This window comes from Xyrauchen texanus, chromosome 31 (assembly GCF_025860055.1).
Source record: "Xyrauchen texanus isolate HMW12.3.18 chromosome 31, RBS_HiC_50CHRs, whole genome shotgun sequence".
Lineage (NCBI taxonomy): Eukaryota > Metazoa > Chordata > Actinopteri > Cypriniformes > Catostomidae > Xyrauchen > Xyrauchen texanus.
This window is the reverse complement of record NC_068306.1, coordinates 13,247,959-13,274,170: the sequence shown is the minus strand read 5'-3', so window position 1 is coordinate 13,274,170 and position 26,212 is coordinate 13,247,959. Positions and strand designations below refer to the sequence as shown.

The window sequence follows — 26,212 nt, the reverse complement described above, 5'->3', positions numbered from 1 at the left end:
ATCCGAGGCGCAGCGCCCGTTCGGGAAGGTCAGCTCTCGGTCCCCTCCAGGGCGGAATGATGGCTCACTGCGCGGGGTGTGAGAGGCCCATTTTGGATCGGTTTCTCTTAAATGTTCTCGATCGCGCATGGCACGCCAAGTGTGTCCAGTGCTGCGAGTGTAACTGCAACCTGACTGAAAAATGTTTCTCCAGGGACGGAAAGCTCTATTGCAAAATTGACTTTTTCAGGTAAGATATGAAGCTGCACGCATTTGGGCTGCCTCACTTCGTCAAACTTCTGGACTTTAATCCCCATGTAAAGAATGCGTCATGTAGGATTTCCTACCTTTGTTTTCCTCTGTGTGGATAAATCTCAATTTGTGGATTAACCTGCCTAAAAATGTGTAATGTACTGTTAAACCTTTGATCCTCCCTAACATCGCGTCATTCATTAATAGCTTTTGATTGATGACCATTCATTGCTTATTGTAGTCACACACTTTCAGTGTGAGAATTCCTCTAGAAGCATTTGCGGCCTTTTGAACACATGATTGTGGGGAAAAATGTTTATTATTCTCGAAAACACATTATTTTGCCAATTCCACGGAATTAGACGTTTGATCCACGATTGGCCATTGGGTTTCTGAAACACAACAGGCTGCTGTTTGTAATTATTTTTACATTAATCTAGGAGTAGCCTATAAAAGAAAATTCTAGAAAATAGTGTTTAGCTTTTAACTTGTGTATGTCATAGTTCTGTAACACATGGCATACAAATTGATAGATATAATAGCTAAAATAATTAAAGTATTTTCATTGAATATGTGAATAATTCAGAAATATTCTCATGTAGGACTATTTATTGCTATATAAATTCACATATATATATATATATATATATATATATATATATATATATATATATATATATATATATATATATATATATATATATACTGCTCTCTGCAACCAGGGCAAGTTAAATCCCCAAACATAAAATAAGTGTTCATATTTTTCCCAATCTTTCGGTATATATCTTCGTTTTACTCCCGGCATAAGATCTGTATAATCAAAAATATTAAATACAACGTAGTCTCACCTGTGTTACATCTGTAATTATGTTGCTAAGATATTGAAGTAACACTGCAGGCAGAATAGGCCGCTTATTTACTTTTATAAATGTTTAATATCGGAAAATTAGTTCTGTCAAATATTATTCTTGTTTACATGTTACTGTGCTATTTAATGTCATACAGTGTTTAAGCTTTCATGTATGCCATTGTTATCCAAAACGGCCTTGACCATCACGTTCTATGGGGCCCATCCAACTCTGAGCTTGAATGTGGAGCCATTAGTGGGGCGAATCAGTAATCATCAGTAATGCGTCCATTTGTTGTGTAAGTAGTGTTATGGCCTTTCACTGGGAGAGATGCATTTGAAAAGCGCGAGAGCGACTCGATACCATAACAAATGGGGGAAGATTTAGTACATTAGTGTTAAAATAAACCCGAGGGGAGAAACAGAAGGGAGTGCGCTTGACGTGCATCACTCCCCCTTTGGAGTTGAAAATCATGACCGGCCTGTATACCTTGCCATTCCCGTCTCATTGTCATTGAAATATGAATTTAGCACACCGTATGACCTCTATATGTACTGCTGCCTCCTCTTTCAGTATAAAAGCATATATATATATATGAGAGAGAGAGAGAGAGAGAGAGAGAGAGAGAGAGAGAGAGAGAGAGCAAAGTGTATTGGAAAATTATCTTTCATTTCATAGGCTTAATAAATAAATGAATATCCCACATATGCTAATATATAAAATCAGGATAAATATTCTTCGATGTGTAAATAAGCACAGACATACCTGTTTTTTGCTTCGTTTTGTTCTGTTTTCGTTTCAACTACAAGCTTACGTTGTCATACTGAAGAAACTACAGTAATATGTATTATTATTATTATCATTTAATTGTAATAATCTGTCTTTACAACATGAATAAGGCTTTGAACGCCTTACCTTTTGTATTCTGCCTAATCCCATAATATTACTTCAATTTTCAGCGTGTCGCATTATATACAAATATCTTGAGCCTATTGCCAAATTCCTTTAGAAATAATTATTTAGAGTTGACGGCATGGTTTGTTTAAATGCTGAATAGAAATATGAGATGCCCGTTATAAACAGACGTTTCATGGGAAGTCTATTAAAGATAATTTTGTCTATATTAACTACTTAGTATGCCTTCACACGATCATTTCTTAATTTTCTAATGAATTTATTTTCCATGACCTGTTCTTACTGTTCTTTCACTGTTATGTTTACCGTTGGGCTTATTCGTTTTTTATATATTTTTTATTAATAATATTATTAAAATACAGTTTGTATTTTCACCTGTCTGTCCCCTTCAGGCGTTTTGGTACGAAATGTGCGGGCTGTTTGCAGGGCATTTCGCCCAGCGACCTCGTGAGAAGAGCGCGCAGCAAGGTGTTCCATCTGAACTGCTTCACGTGCATGGTGTGCAACAAAAAGCTGTCCACGGGCGAGGAGCTCTACGTCATAGACGAAAACAAATTTGTGTGCAAAGAGGACTTCCTGAGCGCGAGCGCTATCAAAGAGGTCAATTTAAACTCAGGTGAGATAGGTGACTGGAGCATAGACTATTTCTGTGTGTGTGTTGGGGAGGGGGGTTGATTTCTGAAGGAGTCTAAATAGATATTTGAATTGGCTAATATGTGAAAACGCATAGGTTGGGCTTTTTAATAAGATTGAATAATATATAATATATATATTTATTATTTTTTATTATTATTATTTATTGTTTTTCCGCAAGAGCTTCAAAATGCATAAATTGAGTGCGAGCGCGTGCACGTCGTTTTTTAACAATTGTGTTAAAATCGCGATCGCATTAAAATTGGGGCCTAATTGACATTTTCACTTTATAAAAAATTTTGTTTGTTTGTTTGTTTGGCATCTTATAAATTGCCTTCGTTTAAATTAGCTAATATGCTCTATGTAGCTTTCTTAAATGTAGGCCTATATACACTTTAGAGAGCCCGTGTAGCCTACACTGTATTCAAATGTAAAATCAATTGGAAGAAAAGGCCTACATTAAATAAAAAAAAGAAAAGAAAAGAAAAAGTAATTCAGTGTTGGTTCACCATTCACTTTGGCTATGTCCCCAATAATGTATTGACCACTAGTGTTCAGAACTACGGACAAGCTGTTTGTTTCCCAACACACGAATGACATCATTATCACCTCCACTCATGGGTCAGCGCTTGTCCAATTAACGAATTTAACAGCGACTGATTGCTTCGTCTATAGGCTGCTATTTTAAAGAGACACTGGGCCTACAACACGCATATCCTTTTGAAATTGATGGCGTGCCAGTTTTATACAGATTATGATTTTAATAGCTTTTATAAATGAGTAGTATATTTATTTGAGTTTGTATGACAAAATAATAATCATAATAATATCCCCAATATTTAACAAAATGTAGGACTATAAGAATAAAAGTTAACCTGTAAATTGTATAGGCCTGATTGAAATTATTTTACGCTACGATAAACCATGTGCCCGAGAATATAATTTCAGTCAGTCTTTTTTCCATTGCAGCTGAGCACTGTTTTGGTGTTGTTGTGTCCATCTTTGGAGAAATGTCCATAACTCATTTTCCTCAGCTCATGCGTTCGTGTCAGATAAACGCCTGTAGTCGTATTTCCCCGCTCCTCAGACAATGACAAGCTGTTATCAAGCACAGCAGCCTGTCCCAAGAGACATCCAGACTTAATTCCTCCGATATTTTGCAGAAGTGATCGTAGGCTATGATTCACGTCAGACCTCTGCTTGTTTACTCTTTTTTGGATATTCGAATCAGCTTGAGTCATAATTGAACATTTTGTGAAGGGCCTCAATATTTATACTTTGAGGGCAGCGTGTTGCACTTTGATATGGCTATAATTGCACACGCATATATTTTGTTGTATAGTTTTACATGGATAGTTTAATTGTGGAAGAAACATTGGGCTAAATTTTGCATTTGTTTTGCAATGTGCGTTTTAAGTCCCCCATTGTGTGTAAATATATATATATATTGCTATTCAACATTGTTAAAAAAATATATTATATAAATATATTATTATTATTATTATTATTATTATTATTATTAATAATACAATTATTTATTTATGTATTTTTTATTCATTCCAGTGTCATCGTGTACGGACCGGAGTTTATCACCTGATCTCCCGGATCCGATTCAGGACGACACGAAGGAGACGGACAATTCTACATCATCAGATAAGGACACTAACAACAATGAAAACGAGGAGCAGAACTCGTGCGCGAAGCGAAGGGGCCCACGCACCACCATCAAGGCCAAACAGCTGGAGACGCTGAAAGCCGCGTTCGTGGCTACGCCGAAACCTACGCGACATATCCGCGAGCAACTCGCGCAGGAGACCGGCCTCAACATGCGAGTCATACAGGTAAGATACACACCTGGATATTTATTTATAATTCATTTGTGCATACATTTTTTTTGGAAATGTTTTATCAGGTCTTTATTTATGTATTTATTTCTAATTAATGTAGCTATGTATCCATTTGTTTCTAAATTATAAAAAAATAATAATAATAATTATATTATGACATGTAGTCAACCTTTTAAGCCTTCTTTTGTTATGCTGTGCATGTGTTGGTGAATTCACACTAACACTCAAAATCTACTAATTTGGACATTTACTCTATTAGCAAATACATGGTTTATCAAATGTAGCCTATACTGGTTCGCCCATTGGTAGTGTAACATACTACACCATATATATGCCACAACATTAAAACCACCTGCCTAATATTGTGTATGTCCCCTTAGTGCCACCAAAACAATGCCAACTCGCATCTCAGAATAGTATTCTTAGATGCTATCTTCTCACCACTATTGTACAGAGTGGTTATCCGAGTTACCGTAGACATTGTCGTTTCAAACCTGTCTGACCATTCTTTGTTGACCTCCATCATTTTCGCCCACAAAACTGCTGCCCCCTGGATGTTGTTTGTTTTTGGCACCATTCTGAGTAAATTAAAGAGACTGTTGTGAAAATCCCAGGAGATCAGCAGTTACAGAAATACTCAAACCAGCCCGTCTGGCACCAACATTCATCCATGCAATTATCTAATCAGCTAGTCATGTGGCAGCAGTGCAGTGCATAAAATCATGCAGATACGGGTCAGAAGCTTTATTTAATGTTCACATCAATCATCAGAATGGGGAACAATTTTGATCTCCGAGATGTCTGCCGTGGCATGATTGTTGGTGCCAGACGGGCTGGTTTAAGAATTTCTGTAACTGCTGATATCCTGGGATTTTCACGCACAACAGTCTCTTTAATTTACTCAGAATGGTGCCAAAAACAAACAACATCCAGTGAGGGGCAGTTCTGTGCACAGAAATGGCTTGTTGATCAGAGCGGTCAACAGAGAATGGCCAGACTGGTTAGAACTGACAAAGTCTATGGTAACTCAGATAACCACTCTGTACAATTGTGGTGAGAAGAATATCATATCAGAATGCTATTTTGAGATGCGGGTTGGCGCTGATTTGCCGGCACGAGGGGGACCTACACAATATTAAGCAGGTGGTTTTAATGCTGTGGCTGATCAGTGTATATGTTGGCGCATTCCCTTATTTGTTGTAAATCTAGTGAAGCAGTTCATTAAAATTGTTAATATCAGATCATTTATATAAGGTAGCAGCCAGGCCTTGATTAAAAAAGGCAAAAAGTAGCTAAGATGAAAACATCAGCATCAATTAGAATCAACTGTTCTCATTAAATGTAATAAAAAATCCTGCTAATAAATTGCTCAGACAACGTGGAACTTAACTATATGTGGTAGTTTCTGAAGAGATGGGCATACTTTGAATTTCTGAAAGAGTAATTTCAAGTTAACACGTTATCTTGTATTAACATATATTGCCTACATAAAAATAAATCGTTATTGGTTTTATTTGTGTACTATTTTATGATTTCCTGTGTATAGTGAAATTGTTTTTCTATTTAGAAATATCAATTGAAATCAGCTTGGTGGAGCAGCTTAGTCTGACTGTCTGTCTTGCCAGTGCCATCAGTTGCGTTCCCACAGCTCTGTGCGCATTCAGAGAGAACCTCTGTACACTTATAATATATATATATATATATATATATATATATATATATATATATATATATATATATACACACACACACACAATTGACTCAACGGTGCTGCAGCATCACGTTAGTAGATTGAAAAAGTTCCGGGTCAAAAGACTACTCATTGTTCTGGCAGCCATACGTGTCAATTACTTCAGGTGGGCATATGCAAAATCCTATGAAAGATAGGTGGTATACGTTAGTAAACACAACCATGCCATAGAATCAGGGCTGTGTCCAGGATTGTTTTGCCAGGGTTGGCAAAGGGTTGACAAGAGTCAAGTAAGGAGTGGAATCCAGTTAGTTTGGGGGAGGGTTTGGAGATTTCTGTCTGAGGGTTTGATTTGTCTACTGAGGTGAAACTCTGTATCCTCCCAGACATGGGCGGAACGTTGTTATGGTCCATGTGCGACACTAATGGGTTAAACCGTTGCGCAGCATCTCCAGGACGCGAGTGGGGCTGCAAAGCTTCTGGCCCTGCATTGAATCCATACAGATTTCAGATCAACACCTTATGTGAGAATGAGGGTTTTCCATCAGTTTTCTAAACATACTAAAAGTATTTAGTCCAGAAAAAAGGCTTAATTTATCCTTATTACTGTTATTTTAATAAAAAAATAATTATGAGTTGAAAATGAAGATGATGAATAAATAACTGGAGAATCTTCAGATTTTGCAAAAAAATGCAGAACCACAACATTGATGCATTATCAATAACCATAAGGGCACATACCACATCCTCATAGTCTGGTCATTCCATTTTGAATTTATTTATTCATTCACCTGTTTATTTGATTGTTTATGTGTAAACAAGCACACAGCAGACTTGGTAGCTCATCTTCCCTTGTCACTGTCATCATCAATAAATCACAACCCTCTCACTGCTTTGTTTCTGAGCCAAAATGGAGACAGCCTTTGCCATGCGTCCCCATTCATTTGTCATGTGTTAAATGCGGATTGCGCTCTGTGCGGGGAGTCCTCCGGAGCCATGCCGGTTTAGCAGCATGTGTGTGTAATCCCTAAGCAACGCTCACTCAGGAGGAGGCAAAACATTTCCATAAAAATGTACCAAACAGTTAGTCGATTGTTCTCAATAAGCAGGTGTTGCCTTTGCTGAGCATGGAGAGGAATGCTTAAGTGGTTTTAGTTAGAGAATATGTTTTGTCTCTCAAACACACTCTCACTATAGTCTCTCTCGCTTAGCAGAGTAACTGTTGTTAGCATATATTATGCAGTGGCAATTCAGATTCGGGCCTGAACGTGTTACATTTTACCATTATGCATAACAATGTCTCTTTATGTTATTTTCATTTATTTTTTCTGTGTTCCTGTGCAAGCAGTTTATATGACAACAGTGTGAAAACACCCCTCATGGTGTTTGTTGAAGCACGCAGTTATTCTTTTGACTAAATGGTTAGATTAGAGTTTCTGTGGCACAGTGGTATGCCAAATTGCCTTGGTCACTGTCGAAGATTGAAACAATGTTCGACAGTGATGAGTTTGATATTGCATCAGTCACACTTCTATATCAGTTCAATTTGTAATGAGTTGCTGGTGTTGTGATCAAACGATACCTGTCTGCACTGCGGTAGATCAGAAATTGTGTGCATGCATGCACACAAACGATTATCATCACAGCATATTCATTTTTGCAGGAATATATATCTTGGGCAGCATTTGCAATATCATTGAGCTCTGTAGCTCAAGATAAAACTTTAAAGTCTGACTAATTTAAAGAGCTTCAACTTATCAATTATGTGTCATTTCTCTTCATTAATAGTTTTATAACTGTTGCTGTTCTGCTGTTTTCGTGTTTATCCTATTTGTCTGCAATATAGCCTGTTCTGCATTACAGCTTATTTCTTTAGAAGTCGAACAATATGTTGTTTTGATGCTAAATCTTCATGGTCATTACGTTGGTGTAGTGAGGATAAAGGGTATATAATTCATATCTCTGATCGTGGTTATTCATTACATTACAATGCTCCAAAAACAATATGGAAACATTACACATGAACAGTGACATCTGAGTGTCAATTTACTGTTTCGAATGTCCTTATTTCATTTAAAGGTATAGTTCCCCCAAAAATGAAATTTCTCTCATCATTTACTCACCCTCATGCCAAACCAGAGTTCTATGACTTTCTTCTGCTGAACACAAACAAAGATTTTTAGAAGAATATCTCAGCTATGTAGGTCCATACATTGCAAGTGAATGGGTACAAACATTCTGAAGCTCTTAAAAGCACATAAAGGTAGCATTAAATTTATCCAGAAGACTCCAGTGGTTAAATCTATATCTTCAGAAGCGATATTATAGGTGTGGGTGAGAAACAGATCAATATTTAAGTCCTTTTTTAATATATAATAAATTCTCCACCTTTGACCAGCCCCAACCAGTAGGTGGTCATTTTTGGGTGAACTATTCCTTTAAGAATGTGTAGCCAATACCAGTAAATATATAAAATAATTGTTGATATGAGAGTGCTAACAGTAAATGCCTCCTAGTTTTTAAACTTTCTGTGGGCCTTCTGATAAATAAACAATAAAATCGTATTAAATCTCCTTCTGCAAAGGCTCAAACAACTTTAAGCTTTGACGTCAACAAAAGACGAGTCATGATGGCAGCAAACATGATCTTGTTTAGCTCTTCTAGATGGTTTAATTAGGCAATCTACAATCTCAGAATTGTTTTTATACAATGTTGAAAACTGTTTTCTCTGCGAAGTTGGCCAAAGTGTAGTAAATCACAGATGCTTAACACATTGATCTGCATGGTAATTACAGACATCCTAATTGTTGCTTCTCCTTGCAGGTATGGTTTCAAAATCGACGGTCTAAAGAGCGAAGGATGAAGCAGCTCAGTGCCCTTGGTGCCCGAAGGCACGCTTTCTTCAGGGGACCCCGCAGAATGAGGCCACTCGGAGGAAGGCTAGAAGACCCTGACATCCTGGGCCCTGGAGGATACAGTTACTATGGAGGTATATAAACAGATGTTTTCCCCCACTCTCTGATTCTCCTTACACACACAAAGAATGTTCTTTCTCTCAAAGCGCACATTTATGCACAGTAACATCATCTTTCCATGCACACCTTCACATTAACTTCAGGGCTTTCCTCTAACCTTGAAAGCACAAAGACTCCCTGCACCCTTACACACGCACACAAATGCACACTCTTTCTCTGTATTAAGACACTTTGTCACCCATTGTAACTTTAAAGCAGAATTCTAAAGGCTGTATTTTCTATCCATCTAGTTCTCTGTTGTCTCCTAAAAAATCAGAGTAACTTGTAAAAATGAAAAGTACAACAGAGGATCCTGAAGAGGTCAATGGAGAACATAAAAATGCAATCAGTATAAGGGCAACAACCGTTTTAGAAATTGGAATTTAAAATCCACGTTTTTCCCAGATATTCCCAATACCATATCATTATCGAATAACCTATATTTCAGAAGCAAAATCTGATGTTTGCACGTAGATGGACGAACTAATTCCTGAAAGTCTGACATTGATGATTTGACTATCTATCACCTCATGAGCAAGTGGTGTTTCTTTATAGTAAATTGTCTTTTGATGATTGATTACCACATTAAAGTATCACAACTGCGGAAAAAAATAATGGAATTTGGAGAACAGTTAATGACTTTCTGTAGCACTAATTATATAGGCCAACTCAAAGAGGTATGTGAGAGAGAGGATGGATGTTTCAGAAAAATGTATAGTATGTGTGTCATTGCACACGTGTCTTTCTTTACTCATTTACACTATTCCTAAATCTATTTTGATCCTCTTTTGTCCCCTTTATTAAAGCTCTGTGATTTCCTAAATTAATTAGCACATTTTCCTTTTCAATTTTGTCTTACACTACTTCTGTAAATCACTTGGTCACAGCTAAATTATTCTGACTCATTGTGTGGGATAGTGAAATTTATTTTTTATTTGGGCATGAAATAAACATAACAAAACCTAATGAGTTAATCGAATTATGATTGTGGTGATGAGCCATGTGCTGAACAGCTAAAAAGAGAAAACAACAGGTTGAGCCCTTTAATGCATACTTTGGGTCTTTAGTTTCTCAGGACCTCATTCCACCCCGTTTACCTCACCGTTTCTTATTCCCCCACCTCTTTAGTATTCCTCAAGCTTTCTTTTCTAAGTAGTGTAACTATATCAAAAATATATTTTTAAAAAATTGTAATTGCTTAGTAAGCAAAAGTGCTTTGGGTCATTATGTAATATGCTTTTGTGCTTCTATAAATCATATTTAGGGGCCAATCACAGAAGGTGCTGAAACCCAATTGTATTTGTTAGGATTTTCTTCTTCTTTTTCTGCCTTAAAATGTCCGTGTCAGAGACCACAAGTCGTAGAGATCCCAAACTTGGCAGGGTGGTTCCAAATGCGCACCGCTACTCATGCATACACACACACACACACACCTCCATATGACACTAGATGGTGCTATTATAAGAACTTATTATCCGTTATCACGAATAACTCTGGAACCATAAGGGCTAGAATAAAAACTCAATTTCCTCCGATTTCTTGAGTCAAGCCCTACGAAACGTTTATCTCCGATTTAATTTCCATCTATAAAATATTTCTGCCATTTTGAATTTTTGGCAAAACATACCTTTTCGAACTCCTCCTAGGTAGTTTGTCCAATTTGCATGAAAATTTGTATACATCATCTACAGACCCTCCTGACAAAAAACTATCAAAATAATGTCGATATATGTTCCAAAGATATTAGCGAAACAATTCCTTCAGTTGAACGCACTTTGATTCATTGATCATTATAAAACTAAATGGTCACCAGCAGCCAATCAGACTTCAGCACCTTATAACTTGAATGGCCGATGGTCATGAAACTTATACACAAGGGTCTCTACTTGAAGCTGTATATAACATTTTGTGAGAATCGGCCAAATGGTAGCGCTATAATAAGCTATTTCGTGTTTTTTCTAATAACTGTGGAAAGGAATGGGCTAGAATAATTTGTCGTAGTTTCTCCAAATCCTTCAGTGCCCCCAAATGATATGGTCACATGGATTTAAATTTTCGCATGAAAACTTTCCAACCATTTGTTTGAAAAAACACATTTTTCGAACTTGTCCTAGGCTTGATTCGCACAAACATTTTGTATACACCATCTACAGACCCTCCTCACATATATGTATTAAAATAATATTGATTCGATAATTCGTTTGGAAGATATAAGCGAATATGTTTTTGGGTGTTGCCTGTAATCACTAATTGGCCTGTATCTTGTGAGCAAAAAATTCAAACTTAACAAAACTTAAAACACATGGACAAGAGAACATTCTTACTTCACATGCAAAAATGTCATCCATTTGTGATGCTAGGGGGCACTATAACTGAGATAATAATTTGATAATTGCGTGAATTAGTAGGTATACAGGTGCCCCTAATAAAGTGATCAAGTGAGTGTATGTGTTGGGTCGCTAAAGACCCAATGTATGTAATGTTTGGCGAAACAGCCAGGCATTTAAGGGTTAACAATTCACAACGATTTAAGGAAGCATTTTCTAATTGGACTCATTATTTTCATGTCTTCTACAGAATACCAGGGTGACTACTACGGACCAGTGGTCAACTATGACTTCTTTCCTCATGGACCCCCTTCCTCACAGGCACAGTCTCCAGCCGAGTCCCCTTACCTCTTAAGCACGGGTACAGGAGCCCTGGAGGGTGGCCCGGTCCCTGGTCACCACCCCTCAGACAACCAAAGGTTCACGGACATGATTTCCCACGCAGACACCCCCAGCCCTGAACCAGGCATGACTGGACCACTCCATCCCAATTCACAGGGGGAGGGCGGCTACGCGGGGGGTCCTAGTCCACCCTTCCCCCTGGCCAACAACACCAGTTACAGTGGCCCCATGTCCCATCCTGGTCAAGAGATGGGGGAGAACACAGTTTGGTAGGGACGGGAATTCTGGACATGAGCGGTGGTCTGGGATAAGGCCATGGACTATGGACAAACAGGGGCTCTTCACCCTTAACGGTCTACCCAAACCTTCCTCTATCAGAGTTATCACCTCAGTGCTACAGGTTACTGAGGCAGGGCTTATTGGCTGGTCTTGGCACTCAACCGAATATTTGGACAGAGGACTCTTCACAAACCAAGAGGCAAAAAGACATCAAATACCACCCTCTGTCTTAGTTTAGTTTCTACTGTCAAAGGATGTGTATTGTCAGTGGTCATATGACCAACCACAATGGTTTAACTCCATTTTTATGGTTTCCTAAGTTAAATATGAGTGTGTCATAATCAACAATAGCTCAAATGTCTGTCCAATGTTTTTTTTTTTGTACTGCTATGACTTACTGATTAGCAAAGTTGTCAAACAGCTTCCGTACAGAAATACATTTGATTACCGCACTACTGGAGAATACTCTATTGCATTTGATGGTCGGTTTACTTTCAGAAGTGAACTAGTACTTAAAGGTAAATGCATCTTCATTGTTATGTTGGCTTTTGTTACTTGCTTTTTCAAGACTCTAAGGCTCAATGTGTTCACATTTTAAATGTTTTCTTTTTCTGACATAAAACTGGTCCATTTGTAACATTTTTGTTTCATTCATTAATTGATGAATTGGTTCATTAAACATTTTGATGAACACTAAGTATACCTGTGTTCTGATAAATCTGTGCCTCTCAAAACAACATTTGCTATGTATGACTATTTAATTTTATTGAGATTTGGTTTACCGAATCAGAGAAAACATACATTGTTTGCTAATACACTATTAAAGTACAAATAAGTTTGATTTTAAGCTTTGGTTATTATACTGATTTTGAAAACCTTTTTGGTAACTAAAAGTTAGCATAGAGTGCCTCATGATGTTAAACGTTTTTTTTTTTTTTTTTATTGAGACAACGTGGAATATCTTTAAATAAAAATAAATAAATAAATAAAAAAGACAGAAAAAATGGTGCAAACCCAAAGATAATTAGGGGCCAACAGCACCTAAAACAAACTCCATTATACGTTAAGTTTTAACCTAAAATCTTTATATTAAAAAATGTAAATCGGTAGACTTTGCACTTTTGAGTTCAGACAACTACCCACGTACACTTTTGTTTCTGTCAATGACTCATCTGATATTTGTCTTAAAGCTGCTGTAAGCTATTTTTTTTTTCATGGAAAAGTATGCTAAAAAATGTTGTACTCACTTAAAGATATCTCACCAGTCTCAGTGACAGCTGTAGACTTTATAAACAGCAAACAAAAATGTGTCCGCAGACCGTAGAAGTTTACGCTTTTCACCTGTCAATCTTTTTGCTCATTCTCATAGTGTTGTATTTGAAGTGGATCATTGAGGCTATGATTCATGTTTGTCAGTTGAGGGCGCTATTGTGCCACTTGAATTTGACAGCCACAGACCTTATTCACGCAAGCGCCATTTTTAATTGGAATGATGGCTGTGTGGGATAGACTTGCAGTCTCTTCAATGGCCTGTACTGCAGTTTAAAATGTTTTTTGGATCGTTCCATGGACAAAACATTGAAAAATCTGTCCAAGAACATTCAGTATACAGAGAACACCAGACAACATGAGTTGTGGAAAATCAGATTAAACAGATGGTAAGTCTATCCCTCACAGCATCGTCGTCATTCCCATTAAAAATCAAAGATGGCGCTAGCGTGAAACATTTCCATGCTGCTCTTTTGCTCAGTTTTGGTCTCAAAATTATATTTGAAGGGTGGGCTTTGGAATAAGGGGGCGTGGCTTATTCAAGGCTCAGTGATGTGAAAGCTTCATAACACTACAACCGCTTACAGCAACTTTAAGTAATACTAGTTTGTCATTTGTTACATTTTTAGTTTGTTAATTCAAGACATTATGCATCTTTACATTACATATCACTTCCATGACAATTGGCATTTATGACATCACACAGTAGGAAATTACTTCTATGCCAAAGGATGAAATCAATAGCAACATTCTCAAATTCTCCAAATTACTGTGACATTAAATACTTCAAACAAACAAACAAACAAACAAACAAACAAATGCATCTGCATCACATGCAGATATCTACCTTAGCTACAGCACCCTCCATGTCCTCTTCAAGAGGCCTTTGCCCACAGTGTGATCTGTCATTGAGAATGTCATAGAAGCACCCAACGAGCCTGTGCGTTGCTCAACTTCATTTATCCTTCGATTTGGTACCTTCCTTTGAGAGAGAAAAAAACATGTTTTAATGGAAATGATTTTCAAAAGAACATTGGAGCTATAATGAAGAATCTCCTTTAACAGCTGAGGTCTCTCATCTCAATGGGGGGAAACAAAAGGACAGGACAGGCAACATCTGTGCCTTACCACTGCACCCTAAACAGCCCCAAGTCTGAAACCATGCGCCATCTGAAGGGCTAAGGAAGAAAAACAACTGTCTAGGCAAATGTCACAGAGAAACAAGGGGTTTTATGATTTTATAAGACTTAAAGGAATGTTCTGGGTTCAACACAAATTGAGTGCAATGGACTACCGCAAAAACATAATTTTGACTTGTCCCTCATTTTTGTTAAAAAAGCAAAAACTGGGTGAAAATGATGCACAAATGCTGTTGCTTGATCTTAAGTTGTATTGAAATCAAAGCACTCCTATAATATTAGTTATTTAATAGTTTTGATACTAATTATGCACACACTCATATACAGTCACCTAAAGGATTATTAGGAACACCTGTTCAATGTCTCATTAATGCAATTATCCAATCAACCAATCACATGGCAGTTGCTTCAATGCATTTAGGGGTGTGGTCCTGGTCAAGACAATCTCCTGAACTCCATACTGAATGTCAGAATGGGAAAGAAAGGTGATTTAAGGTTGTTGGTGCCAGACGGGCCGGTCTGAGTATTTCACAATCTGCTCAGTTACTGGGATTTTCACGCACAACCATTTCTAGGGATTACAAAGAATGGTGTGAAAAGGGAAAAACATCCAGTATGCGGCAGTCCTGTGGGCGAAAATGCCTTGTTGATGCTAGAGGTCAGAGGAGAATGGGCCGACTGATTCAAGCTGATAGAAGAGCAACTTTGCCTGAAATAACCACTCGTTACAACCGAGGTATGCAGCAAAGCATTTGTGAAGCCACAACACGCACAACCTTGAGGCCGATGGGCTACAACAGCAGAAGACCCCACCGGGTACCACTCATCTCCACTACAAATAGGAAAAAGAGGCTACAATTTGCAAGAGCTCACCAAAATTGGACAGTTGAAGACTGGAAAAATGCTGCCTGGTCTGATGAGTCTCGATTTCTGTTGAGACATTCAGATGGTAGAGTCAGAATTTGGCGTAAACAGAATGAGAACATGGATCCATCATGCCTTGTTACCACTGTGCAGGCTGGTGGAGGTGGTGTAATGGTGTGGGGGATGTTTTCTTGGCACACTTTAGGCCCCTTAGTGCCAATTGGGCATCGTTTAAATGCCACGGCCTACCTGAGCATTGTTTCTGACCATGTCCATCCCTTTATGGCCACCATGTACCCATCATCTGATGGCTACTTCCAGCAGGATAATGCACCATGTCACAAAGCTCGAATCATTTCAAATTGGTTTCTTGAACATGACAATGAGTTCACTGTACTAAAATGGCCCCCACAGTCACCAGATCTCAACCCAATAGAGCATCTTTGGGATGTGGTGGAACGGGAGCTTTGTGCCCTGGATGTGCATCCCACAAATCTCCATCAACTGCAAGATGCTATCCTATCAATATGGGCCAACATTTCTAAAGAATGCTTTCAGCACCTTGTTGAATCAATGCCACGTAGAATTAAGGCAGTTCTGAAGGCGAAAGGGGGTCAAACACAGTATTAGTATGGTGTTCCTAATAATCCTTTAGGTGAGTGTATATACATACACAGTATTGATGAGCTATGAGCAGAATAAATTCTCTAATCAATACATGGGAATGCCATTGTGCTTTATGAATAATCCAATAATTCCAATTTGAAAGAAAAAAAAACAATATAAGATGTACAATAAGAACAGATATATCTATTAAAGTTTTACTGAATTTGAAGTTTGAGATGAATAGGCATGATTGCTCTCTCTATACCTTTACACTGTAAACACGCAAACGTTCTCCTATTCTCTCATGTACAGGAGCCAACAGAGACACTATCAAATTCTAACAAACACAATTTCTTTTTCACATATATATGTTTTCATATCCATTATGTTTTCATGGTTATGATTCTTATTACTCATGCATTTAGAGACTTGTAGGTTTCCAGGGTCGTCGCTCCCCCTGCCTCCCTCATTTCTCCCTCCATTCCTGTCTCAGTGGGCTCAGGTGGGCATGTGGAGGACCACGCAGGCTCCAATTTTCCCCCTGACTGGTTTTAACATAAGGGGTAATGTGAAAGGAGCAGAGATGGGCTCTTCCACCCTATCTTTCCCCCAGAGGGAGACTGTGAGTTAGGCTAGATCTCGTGTGCAGCCCCACCTGTGGTGGAGAACGTGGTGTTCGCTGCCACCATACCATTACTGCCTGCCATATCACTTTATGATTTACTTCTGCTTCTCTCTGTTTGCTCCCTGGAGCCTGCCAACACATCTCACTTTCTCTGAGACAGAATAGAGGTGTTTATCTCAGGGCAGTGAGGAAGAGAATGGGACCACATTAACGGACTGAAAATGTGTCTATATACACATGCACTTACGAACTGGACAAGAGCTTCATGGGCACACTTATAAATCTCAAAAAATCTTTAGTTTTCAAATACTGTATATCCGTTATCTTGCCTCTGTTCACGCACGTCGCACGCACACACACACACACACACACACACACACACACACACACACACACACACACACACACACACACACACACACACACACAGCAAAGTCCTTTATCACATGGGCCTTTTTGTAATGGATTTCCTTGTTTTGCTTCAGTGAGAGAGGAGAGGCAAGGAGGAGGTGGAGGGGAGAAGCCTTCTGTTGTTGTTTTAAATCACCTGCTCGTTCTCTCACACCTCTCTCCTTCCCTCTCCCTCACATTCTCCGGCCCATGCTTTCCCACAATGCCCCCCTCCACCCAGCAACACAATCAGCCCCAACACACAAGAACCCCCCAGTATGCCTGTCTTTCACCCCACACCCTCTCAGCATCCCTCCTTCACCCCATCTTCAGTTAACTCAATCCTTCTCTTTTCCTTTCTTCACCTTTTCTCCACTTTGCTCCATCCATCTTCTCTTCATTAAAGCTTACAGTGATACTTAAACATCTATTTTTTTCATGTTCAAACATGTTAAGTATATTGTTACATGGTTTTATTTAAATGTTAACGTGATAGTTCACCCAAAAATGAAAATTCTCATTAATTACCCTCATTATATCCTAGGTGTGTATGGCTCTCTTTCTTCATCGGAACACATTTGAAGGAAAAAAGAAAAAGATCTTAGCTCAGAAGGTCCTTAAAATGCAAGTAAATGGAGATTTGCCTTTTGAAGCTCCAAAAATCACAGACAGTGAGCATAAACATCATCGATACGACTCCAGCTGCTAAAGTAAGGTCTTCTAAAGCGATACAATCATTTTCGTGCGAAAAAGTTTGATATTATATATTTAACCATCGCTTCCGTTAAGCGGTCTCTCATGTGATGTATTCGCATTGCCATGATACAAACGTAATCTCACGTTTTCCACCTGGTTGAGACATCCAGGATAGGCACACAAATGCACCACTGTGGGTAAAGAAACAGATAAATACAGATCTAAACCAAAAACAACCAATCTACTGGTACAGCGTTCCTCCTTCTCACTTGTAAACAGCGCTGCTCTTCCGGCTGTGCCACACTTGCGTCAGTTCTCGGGAGATTTAAATGCCAATGCGATTACATCACTTGCACATGCCACTGCAGAATGGAAGCATGAAAAAAAAAAGGTACTTAAATATTGATCTTTTTTCACTCCAAAAGGGATCATGTCACTTTAGAAGACATCAATGTAACAGGTGGAGTCGTATCGATGGCGTTTATACTGACTGTCTGTGATTTTTGGAGCTTCAAAACAGAAATCGACATCCGCTTGCATTTTAAGTACTGAGCAGAGATATTTTTCAAATTTTCTTCAAATGTGTTTTGGTGATGAAAGAAAGCCATACAAACCTGGGATATATATCATAATGAGAGAATGTAAATTTTTTGGTGAACTATCCCTTTAAGAGCAAAGTGCATGGAATGAAATTGGAGTTGTTTTTGCTTTTAAGATTTAATAGAATGAATATAAATAAACTATTGATGGTATTTTTCCAGAACACACTAATGCAAAATATAATAACGCTTCATAATTATTGTGTATTTTTAGTTATTTTGTATTCTGCATCTATAGGACATAGTACAGCAATATTACAAAAGGTTTACAGAGTGTGCAGTGTACGCAGTTTAAAATTTGATAAATCTTTAAATCGATTTTATTTTTAGCATTAATTTATTTAAGATTTTAAGTATCACTTCGCAAAATATTTCCTTTATTAAGGGTTTACAAAGAGGGCTCATTATTGACTAATAATTAATTTACAAATGCATTATAAATCATTGATATGCATTTATAACAACAAGTGGGTTACATTGGTTAACATTTAAGGCATAATGTTTCATGAACAAACAATGAACAATATATATTTTTTAATACAATTGTTCATTGTTAGTTCATGTTAGTCCATAGTGCATTAACTAATGTAAACAAATCAAACTTTTGATTTTAAAATTGTGCACATGTATATGTTGAAATTATCATTAACCAAGATTAATAAATACTGTTCAAGTATTGTTCATTGTTAGTTCATATTAACAAATGGAAACTTATTTTAAAGTGTTACCCAACCAGTACTGAGTAAAATACTCAAAGTAATTCACTTCAAATTACTAATTACGTATATTAAATTGTAATCAGATTGCAGATTAATTCATCTGGAAAGCAATCACATTACTAATACTAATTACTTTAAAAAGAAATTCAAAGCATTTTGCACAGAAAGACTTTCACTTTTAAAGGTCATCTGGCTCTTGAAGACCTGAAAAAGGAAATGTTGGTAACTTGGAATAGCAGCTTTCTTTTGACATCAATGTAACAAGAAAATGTTAGTCAAGCCTTATTAATATAAACACAAAGCAGACTTTAGCAAAATGACATGATACCTCCATTAAATCTTATTCATTTTATGTTTTTGATTAATACAAGTGAATAAATGTATTTATAAAGGAAGAAAAAATGCTCAGTTTTTGGGAAGTATTGCAAAAAAGTCATCCTTTTTATTTATATTGTTTTAACTGCATATCAATGATGTATTATGCCCTTGTACATGACTTATTAGTCATTATGAATCCCTTTATAAACTTTTAAAAGGGAATATTAATGTAAAGTGTTACCATTTTTGGTAAGGTAATGTTCCATTCTTTAACATCAGTTAATACATTCAGAATCATGAACAAACAATTAACACATTTTTTTTTCATCTCACTTTACATGTTTAAGAACTTCAAAGAATGCATCTTATTTTCTTTTCCCAACCAGTTTCTTTCTCCCGAGGTTTTTCCATTTGAACACAAATGCCTCTTAACGTTCTCATTTTTCCACAGTGGTCTCAAATTCTACTCTCGAGCACAGCCAGATCATCGAGAATCCTCTCTAACCTCTAACCTCCACCTGCTCAAACCTCCTGTGCTGTCACCTCTCCTATCACCTCTAACAATCTGCCTCCCCTCTCTTCTACTGCACACTTCTACATGCGCCCAGCCTCTCCTCGCTATTGCCTGGGGCTGGAAAATCCTATTAGCCTTTACCAGGGGAGAGAGCAGGAGACACATCATTAATTACACACACAAACCCACTCCTGACAGTGCCAAGCTTAATCAGCCAGGACCATAAACACACACACACACACACACACACACACACACACACACTAATGCAAAAATGCACTCACTTATGGAGAACTATAAACCATTCAAAAGGTGGAAAATTTACATAAAGAGGATGTCTATGTGTTCAGTCTCAAAATCCCTCTTTCCACATTTCTTAGTCTAATACATCTTCAAAATACACCCTAACGAACTCCTTTAGAAGATTTGCAAGGTTACAAGAATATAGACATATTCAATGAAATACAAAAGATGTGGAAATGACATGAAATTTGCTAAAATAGATAAAAGCAGAGAGAAACAGACAGGGCAAGCCGCCAGCTGGGCAGCTTTTGTTAGAAAACACAAAAGAACAGACACTCTCACACACCTTGCTTTCAAATGATTGGTACCAAATAATCATTCAGCCCTTTTTTCAGCAGCCATATCACCCTGTAGCTCAAGACCAGTTGCCCACTGAAGCTAAGCAGGGTTGAGCCTGGCCAATACCTGGATGGGAGACCCCTTGGGGAAAACTAAGTTTGCTACTGGAAGAGGTATTAGGGAGGCCAGCTGAGGGTGCTCCCCCTGCAGTCTGTGTTGGTCTGAATGCCCCAGTATATTGATGTGGGCACTATAGTGTAAAAAGGCTCTGTCCTTTGAATGAGATGTTAAACCGAGGTCCTGAATCTCCGAAGTCATTAAAAATCCCAGGGCACTTCTTGTAAAAAGTAGGGGGGTGTAACCCTGGTGTCCTGGCCAAATCCCTCCCCCCAATGGCCCTTATCAATTATGGCCCCCTAAAAATCCCTCGCCAATAATTTTCTCTATAACTCTACTCTCTCCTCTCCATTGTGTTCAGGTACACAATGGCTGCTGTCGCATCATCCAAGTGGATGCTGATGATGATTGAGAGTCCTGTTCAATGTTTAAATTGCTTTGAGTGTATTGTCAGAAATGCACCAATCACTCAGTATTGCACAGGTGTATGATCACACAGCTGAAATATTAAGTTTTAAGCACCTCATCAAGGCTCTTCATGATAAAGGTCTATCCAGAAAAAGACTAAAAGGAGAGCAAAATGTATGCCTCTGAGGTGAAAATCTAGACAGCAAAGCTACTTATATGGGACAGGTTCAACTTCTGCCATTCAAATAAAAAACACTGTACAAGGAATATTCATATTTACTAATGTAATAAATTGGGTTGAAAATATTTTTGTTGAAAAACAGAGGACACAGGAATATATAAAGGTATTTATTAACTATAGGACATTTACAGATTCAGGAAGGTATTTCAGAAAAATATTACTCAAACATTTAAAACAAGTAAAAAGAGGTTTTCAACTTATGCCCAAAATATTCCACTTTTGATTTGCCTTTCTCAAAATGAAAAATCACATTCGCCCTTTTAAGCTGAGAGAAAATCTGAGAATTCAGTCACACCCAAAAATGTAATATCTGGCATTCTTCTGCTTTCACCCGTTATAAAAATGTGAGCAACAGATCTCAAGTGTTCACAGTGAGATATCAGTGGAGACAGAAAACAGACTGTCCTGAAAGAGTGTGAAATCACTTCACTCCTTGCAATGGCTCTTTTCTTTCTTTCTTTCTTTCTTTTTTTTTTTTTACATCCTAGAGTGCACTCTTGTGGTCAAACAAAAATGTGCAACCAAAGATGAAGACTAAACACTTGTTATTTGAGCAGGAAAAACTCAATGACAGGGTGTCTCTTTCACAGCTTGAAAATAAAAATATGAATGAAACATATATGGCTTTAGACTTTTAGAAATACACACGATAAACAGAGAAAATAAAAAAGTAGCGATATTTAGGTGAGTTTAAATGTACAATGCTAATGGTGTCATACAGCACAATTTGTATACACTGCAAAAACACCAGTCATTATAATAAGAAAAAAATAACCACTTCTCATGAGTGGACAAATTGCTATTAAAAGGGACAGTCCACCTAAAAATGAAAATTCTGTTGTTATTTCCTCGTACTTATTTAGTCATATCGTTCCAAACCCCTATGATTCATCCTTCGGAGGAAAACGAGGACAAATTCTAAATAATGTTGAACACCTCCTTTTGTGTTCCAAGAAGTCATTCGGCTTTGGAACAACATGAGGTTGAGTAAATGACAACATTTTTATTTTTGGTGAACTGTCCCTTTAAAGCTCTTGTTACCAAACAAAAAGCTTCCATTTCATCAATTAACTTTTGGCTAACCGTTTAATCTAGTTTTATTTAAAATACCATTATATGATAACATTTCAAGGCAAAAGTATGTCTTTAATTATTATATTAGACAGCAACTCCTTGTCATATACTGAATATTTAAACCACATTGTTAACATTTAAAGTATATGTACCGGTAAACATAATATAAACTTGGAATTTCCTCAGGGCTACAGATATTTGCATATTTATGAGTGAATATATCTAGTTGTGTAGATTTTTAAGTATAGACATGTGTCCATGTGGTTGTGTGTGTGTGTGTGTACAGTATGTGTGTGTAATTCACAGCATTTGAGAAAAGAGTTTCCAACATAGGAAAAACACTTCTCAGGACAATCTTTATAACACAAAAATGAGTCCTCTGATGCATTATGCAGTTTAGTTGAAAGCTAAAAGTATGTACATTTGTGGAAGGCTTTCTTTGAAACCTTAAATGTGTCAGTCGATACTTAAAAGTATTCCTAATGCATTAAAAACATCTGAAATCACAAAACCAAAAATACTGAAACTCAATCCATGGCAAAATTCTGTCAAATATTCTGTCATTTACTCACCCTCATGTTGTTCCCATTTTATTTTTTCTCTTGTGTAGAATAAAAAAAAAGAGCTACAAAAAGCAGAATGACAGCCACCAGTTAATTTCATTAAATAAAATAAACATGTAATAAAAGTGAATGGTGTCATCAAGGCTGTCATTCTGCCTGGCATCTCCTTTTGGAAAGCATGAGGGTGAATAAATGATGCTAGAGTTTCCCTTTTGGGTGAACTATCCTTCTAAGTGCTTCACATTATAACTGAAGTCTTGCAAATTTGCAAGCTTTTTTTATCAGCAGCTCAGGATTGGTCAGGATAAGCTGCAAAGGTAAGACAAAATAATGTAAAAACAGTTAAAATCACAGCTATAATTTTGAAACATTTGTAAACCCTTAAAGGAGTAGTTCACCCAATAATTTAAATTCTCTCATCATTTATACACCCTCATGTGTATGACTTTCATTCTTCTGCTGAACACAAATTAAGATTTTTGGAAGAATATCTCAGATCTGTAGGTCCATACAATGCAAGTTAATTGTGACTAAAATGTTGGAGCTTCAAAAAGCACAAAAAAGCAACATAAAGGTAATCCATACAACTACAGTAGTTTAATCCATGTCTTCAGAAGAAATATGATAAGTGTGAGTGAGAAACAGATCAATATTTCAGACATTTCTTCTACTATAAACTCTCCTCCCTGCCCAGTAGGTGGCGATGTGCATGAAGAATGCGAATCAAAAACAAAAGAAGAATGTGAACGTGAATGTGGAGATGGTTGCTAGTAAAAAAAGGACTTAAATGACTTATCTGTTTCTCACCCACACCTATCATATCGCTTCTGAAGACATGGATTTAACCACTGGAGTCCCATTCACTGTATTGTATTGCATTGCATGGACCGGAGATATTCTTCTAAAGAATATCGTTTTTGTTCTGCAGATGAAAGAAAGTCATACACATCTGAGATAGCATGAGGGTGAGTAAATGAGAGAATTTTCATTTTTGGGTGAACTATCCCTTTAATGTAAGTAAAGGGCTGTGCTTATAGCACATTAAAGAAACATTCCAGGTTAAATACAAGTTACGTTTTATTAGCAGAATCTGTGGCATGCTGTCGATTGGTACAGAAAAAAGTTCAGATTTATAGTTGTGCACTTACAATGGAAGTCTATGGGGCAAGCAGACTTCCCCATAGCCTTCCATTGTAAATGCATCTCTGTACTCCAATTTTTGGTGTTTCACAAACCAATTTCCAATATAAAATTGTATTCTGTGGTGACAGATGCTGTGAAAAGAGCTTAACTTGAATTTAACCCAAATTATTCCTAAAATATGAAATACTGCACTTTTTTAATATGCAGTAAGTTGTTTCTTTTAGCAAAAAAAGGTCACTCACAAAACCTAAATTAAAAGCACAACCTAGATTCACACCGCCTGTTATAAACCCAAACCCAAGTATAAAAGAACTTCTATGCCTTTTTTAGTAGAGATCTCTGATATAAAGGTGTATTGAGAGATGCTTACTAACTGTACATACTGTGCAAATGAAATTAAACTGGGTATTGAGTGTAGACGGACAATGGAGTGTTTTTGAGTGACACAGAATCAGCGTGTGAATGTGTGTACTCAGATTTTGCTGCGTCTCTTGGCTCTCGCACCGGGTGTGGACTTAATCACTTTGGTTTTACTCCTCAACACCCTCCTATCAATCACAGGTGGCTCATCCTCCTCTCCCGTGCTGTGCTCTTCAGCTTTCTCTTCCTCTGTGCTACCCTTCTCCTCTTCTGTGCTTGTGAGCTTCTCCTCCACTTCTTCCACCATCTCCCCTTCTACTTCCTCTAAGATCACTGCTTTGCTCCGTCTGCTGGATGTGCGTTTGGGGGTTGGAGGGACGGGTTTGCTTCTGCCTCCTCGAAGGACTCGAACATCAGTGGCGGAATCATTAGCCTCATCTGAACTTTTCCCCTCATCTTCTGTAGCAAAAGTGTTCTCCTCTTCTTTCTGTTTATGTTTTTCATCAGTGTCAGCCTGTTTGTCTTCCTCTGGCTCCTCCTCGGGTACCACGTTATTTTGACCCCCTGCTTCCATTTCCTCTTTTTTTTTGTCTTCCATGGCAGGTTGGCTCACCTCTGCCTTAAGTGGCACATCGGAAGCGGTTTCAATAGCTTGGTTCACAGGTGGTTCCTCTGAATCCATGACGGCCTCTTGCTCCCCTGCCACAGCAGGAAAATCAGAAGCCTTGTCTTCTGGAACATCGGGTTCCGGGTGCGCCAGTTCCCCTGCTGCGTCACTGACCCCATCTGCCAGGTCAGCTGGAAGGTCCACAGGAGAGGCCTCAACAGCTGTGGGCGCATCACTGTCTTTGGTGTTCTCGGCTGCATGAGTTATTTCCTGTTTCTCATCAACTGCAGAAGGTATGTCCATATTGTTTTCCTCCTCAACTTCAGAAGTTACTTCCTCTGCCTGTTCCTCTTCAATGGCAAGAACAACTTCCTCTGCCTGTTCCTCCTCAATGGCAGGAGCTACTTCCTCTTCCATCTCCTCTTCAATGGCAGGAGCTACTTCCTCTTCCTGTTCCTTCTCAATGGCAGGAGCTTCTTCCTCTGCCTGTTCCTTCTCAATGGCAGGAGCTTCTTCCTCTTCTTTCTCAATGGCAGGAGCTTCTTCCTCTTCCATTTCCTCATCTGCAGGGGTAATTTCCACCTCTGCCTTCTGTTTCTCCTCAGTAATAGGCTCTTGGTCAATCTGCTCAGATTTTTCAGATTCTTCTAAGGGATCAGTAATGTCATCCTGCAAAAGACAAAGCAAAACAACAGTTGACCAATTCAGTTCTTGTCCAATTTGAAGGGTTGATGCTGATGATCTAAACTTCAAGTCAGAGACAGGTTTTGGATTAGAATCCAGATTTTACACTTCATATCAAGTGGTGAGTCAACTACAGATAGTCTTAGTCTGAGACAAAAGTTGCTCTTTTACCAAATATTTTTTAGTGCAGGTGGCAGTCCAAAGTTATAAAGGTTTTTGGATTCAAGAATAAACAAAGTCACATTGATGAGTTTGCAGGTTAGTGGATGAAACTGATATAACTGCACAAACTGAAAGTTTAATATGCAATTTCTCTGTATGTAGCCTTGAAAAGGTTTCATTCAAGCTGTCAAACCACAAAAAGACATATTGGCAACTGAAAATAAATTTTGTAGGCTATTTGTAAGATACATATTCACAATATACACTCACTGAGCACTTTATTAGGTACACCTGTACACCTACTTAGCCATGCAATTGTCTAATCAGCCAATCATGTGGCAGCATTGCAATGCATAAAATCATGCGGATACGGGTAAGCAGCTTCAGTTAATGATCGCCTATTAAA

General features: G+C 37.9%; 2 protein-coding genes across 4 annotated transcripts in view; one reads left to right on the top strand and one right to left on the bottom strand.

The window, feature by feature from the left end:
- The first annotated feature begins 56 nt into the window (after window positions 1–56).
- Window positions 57–12,266, top strand: LOC127625151 (LIM/homeobox protein Lhx5). The gene is made up of 5 exons (XM_052100246.1): window positions 57–229; window positions 2,387–2,610; window positions 4,191–4,468; window positions 8,988–9,153; window positions 11,756–12,266. The coding sequence occupies exons 1-5, from the start codon at window positions 57–59 to the stop codon at window positions 12,118–12,120; spliced, it is 1,206 nt and encodes a 401-aa protein (XP_051956206.1). The 3' UTR covers window positions 12,121–12,266.
- A 9,058-nt stretch (window positions 12,267–21,324) lies between these two features.
- The window catches only part of LOC127625146 (soluble lamin-associated protein of 75 kDa-like), a 41,022-nt gene continuing 36,134 nt past the window's right edge, over window positions 21,325–26,212 (bottom strand). For all 3 annotated transcript variants that reach the window (XM_052100236.1, XM_052100238.1, XM_052100237.1), the window contains exon 13: window positions 21,325–25,629. In XM_052100236.1, coding sequence (XP_051956196.1) covers window positions 24,466–25,629 — 1,164 coding nt within the window. In that variant the 3' untranslated portion in view covers window positions 21,325–24,465. The remainder of the gene's footprint in view (window positions 25,630–26,212) is intronic.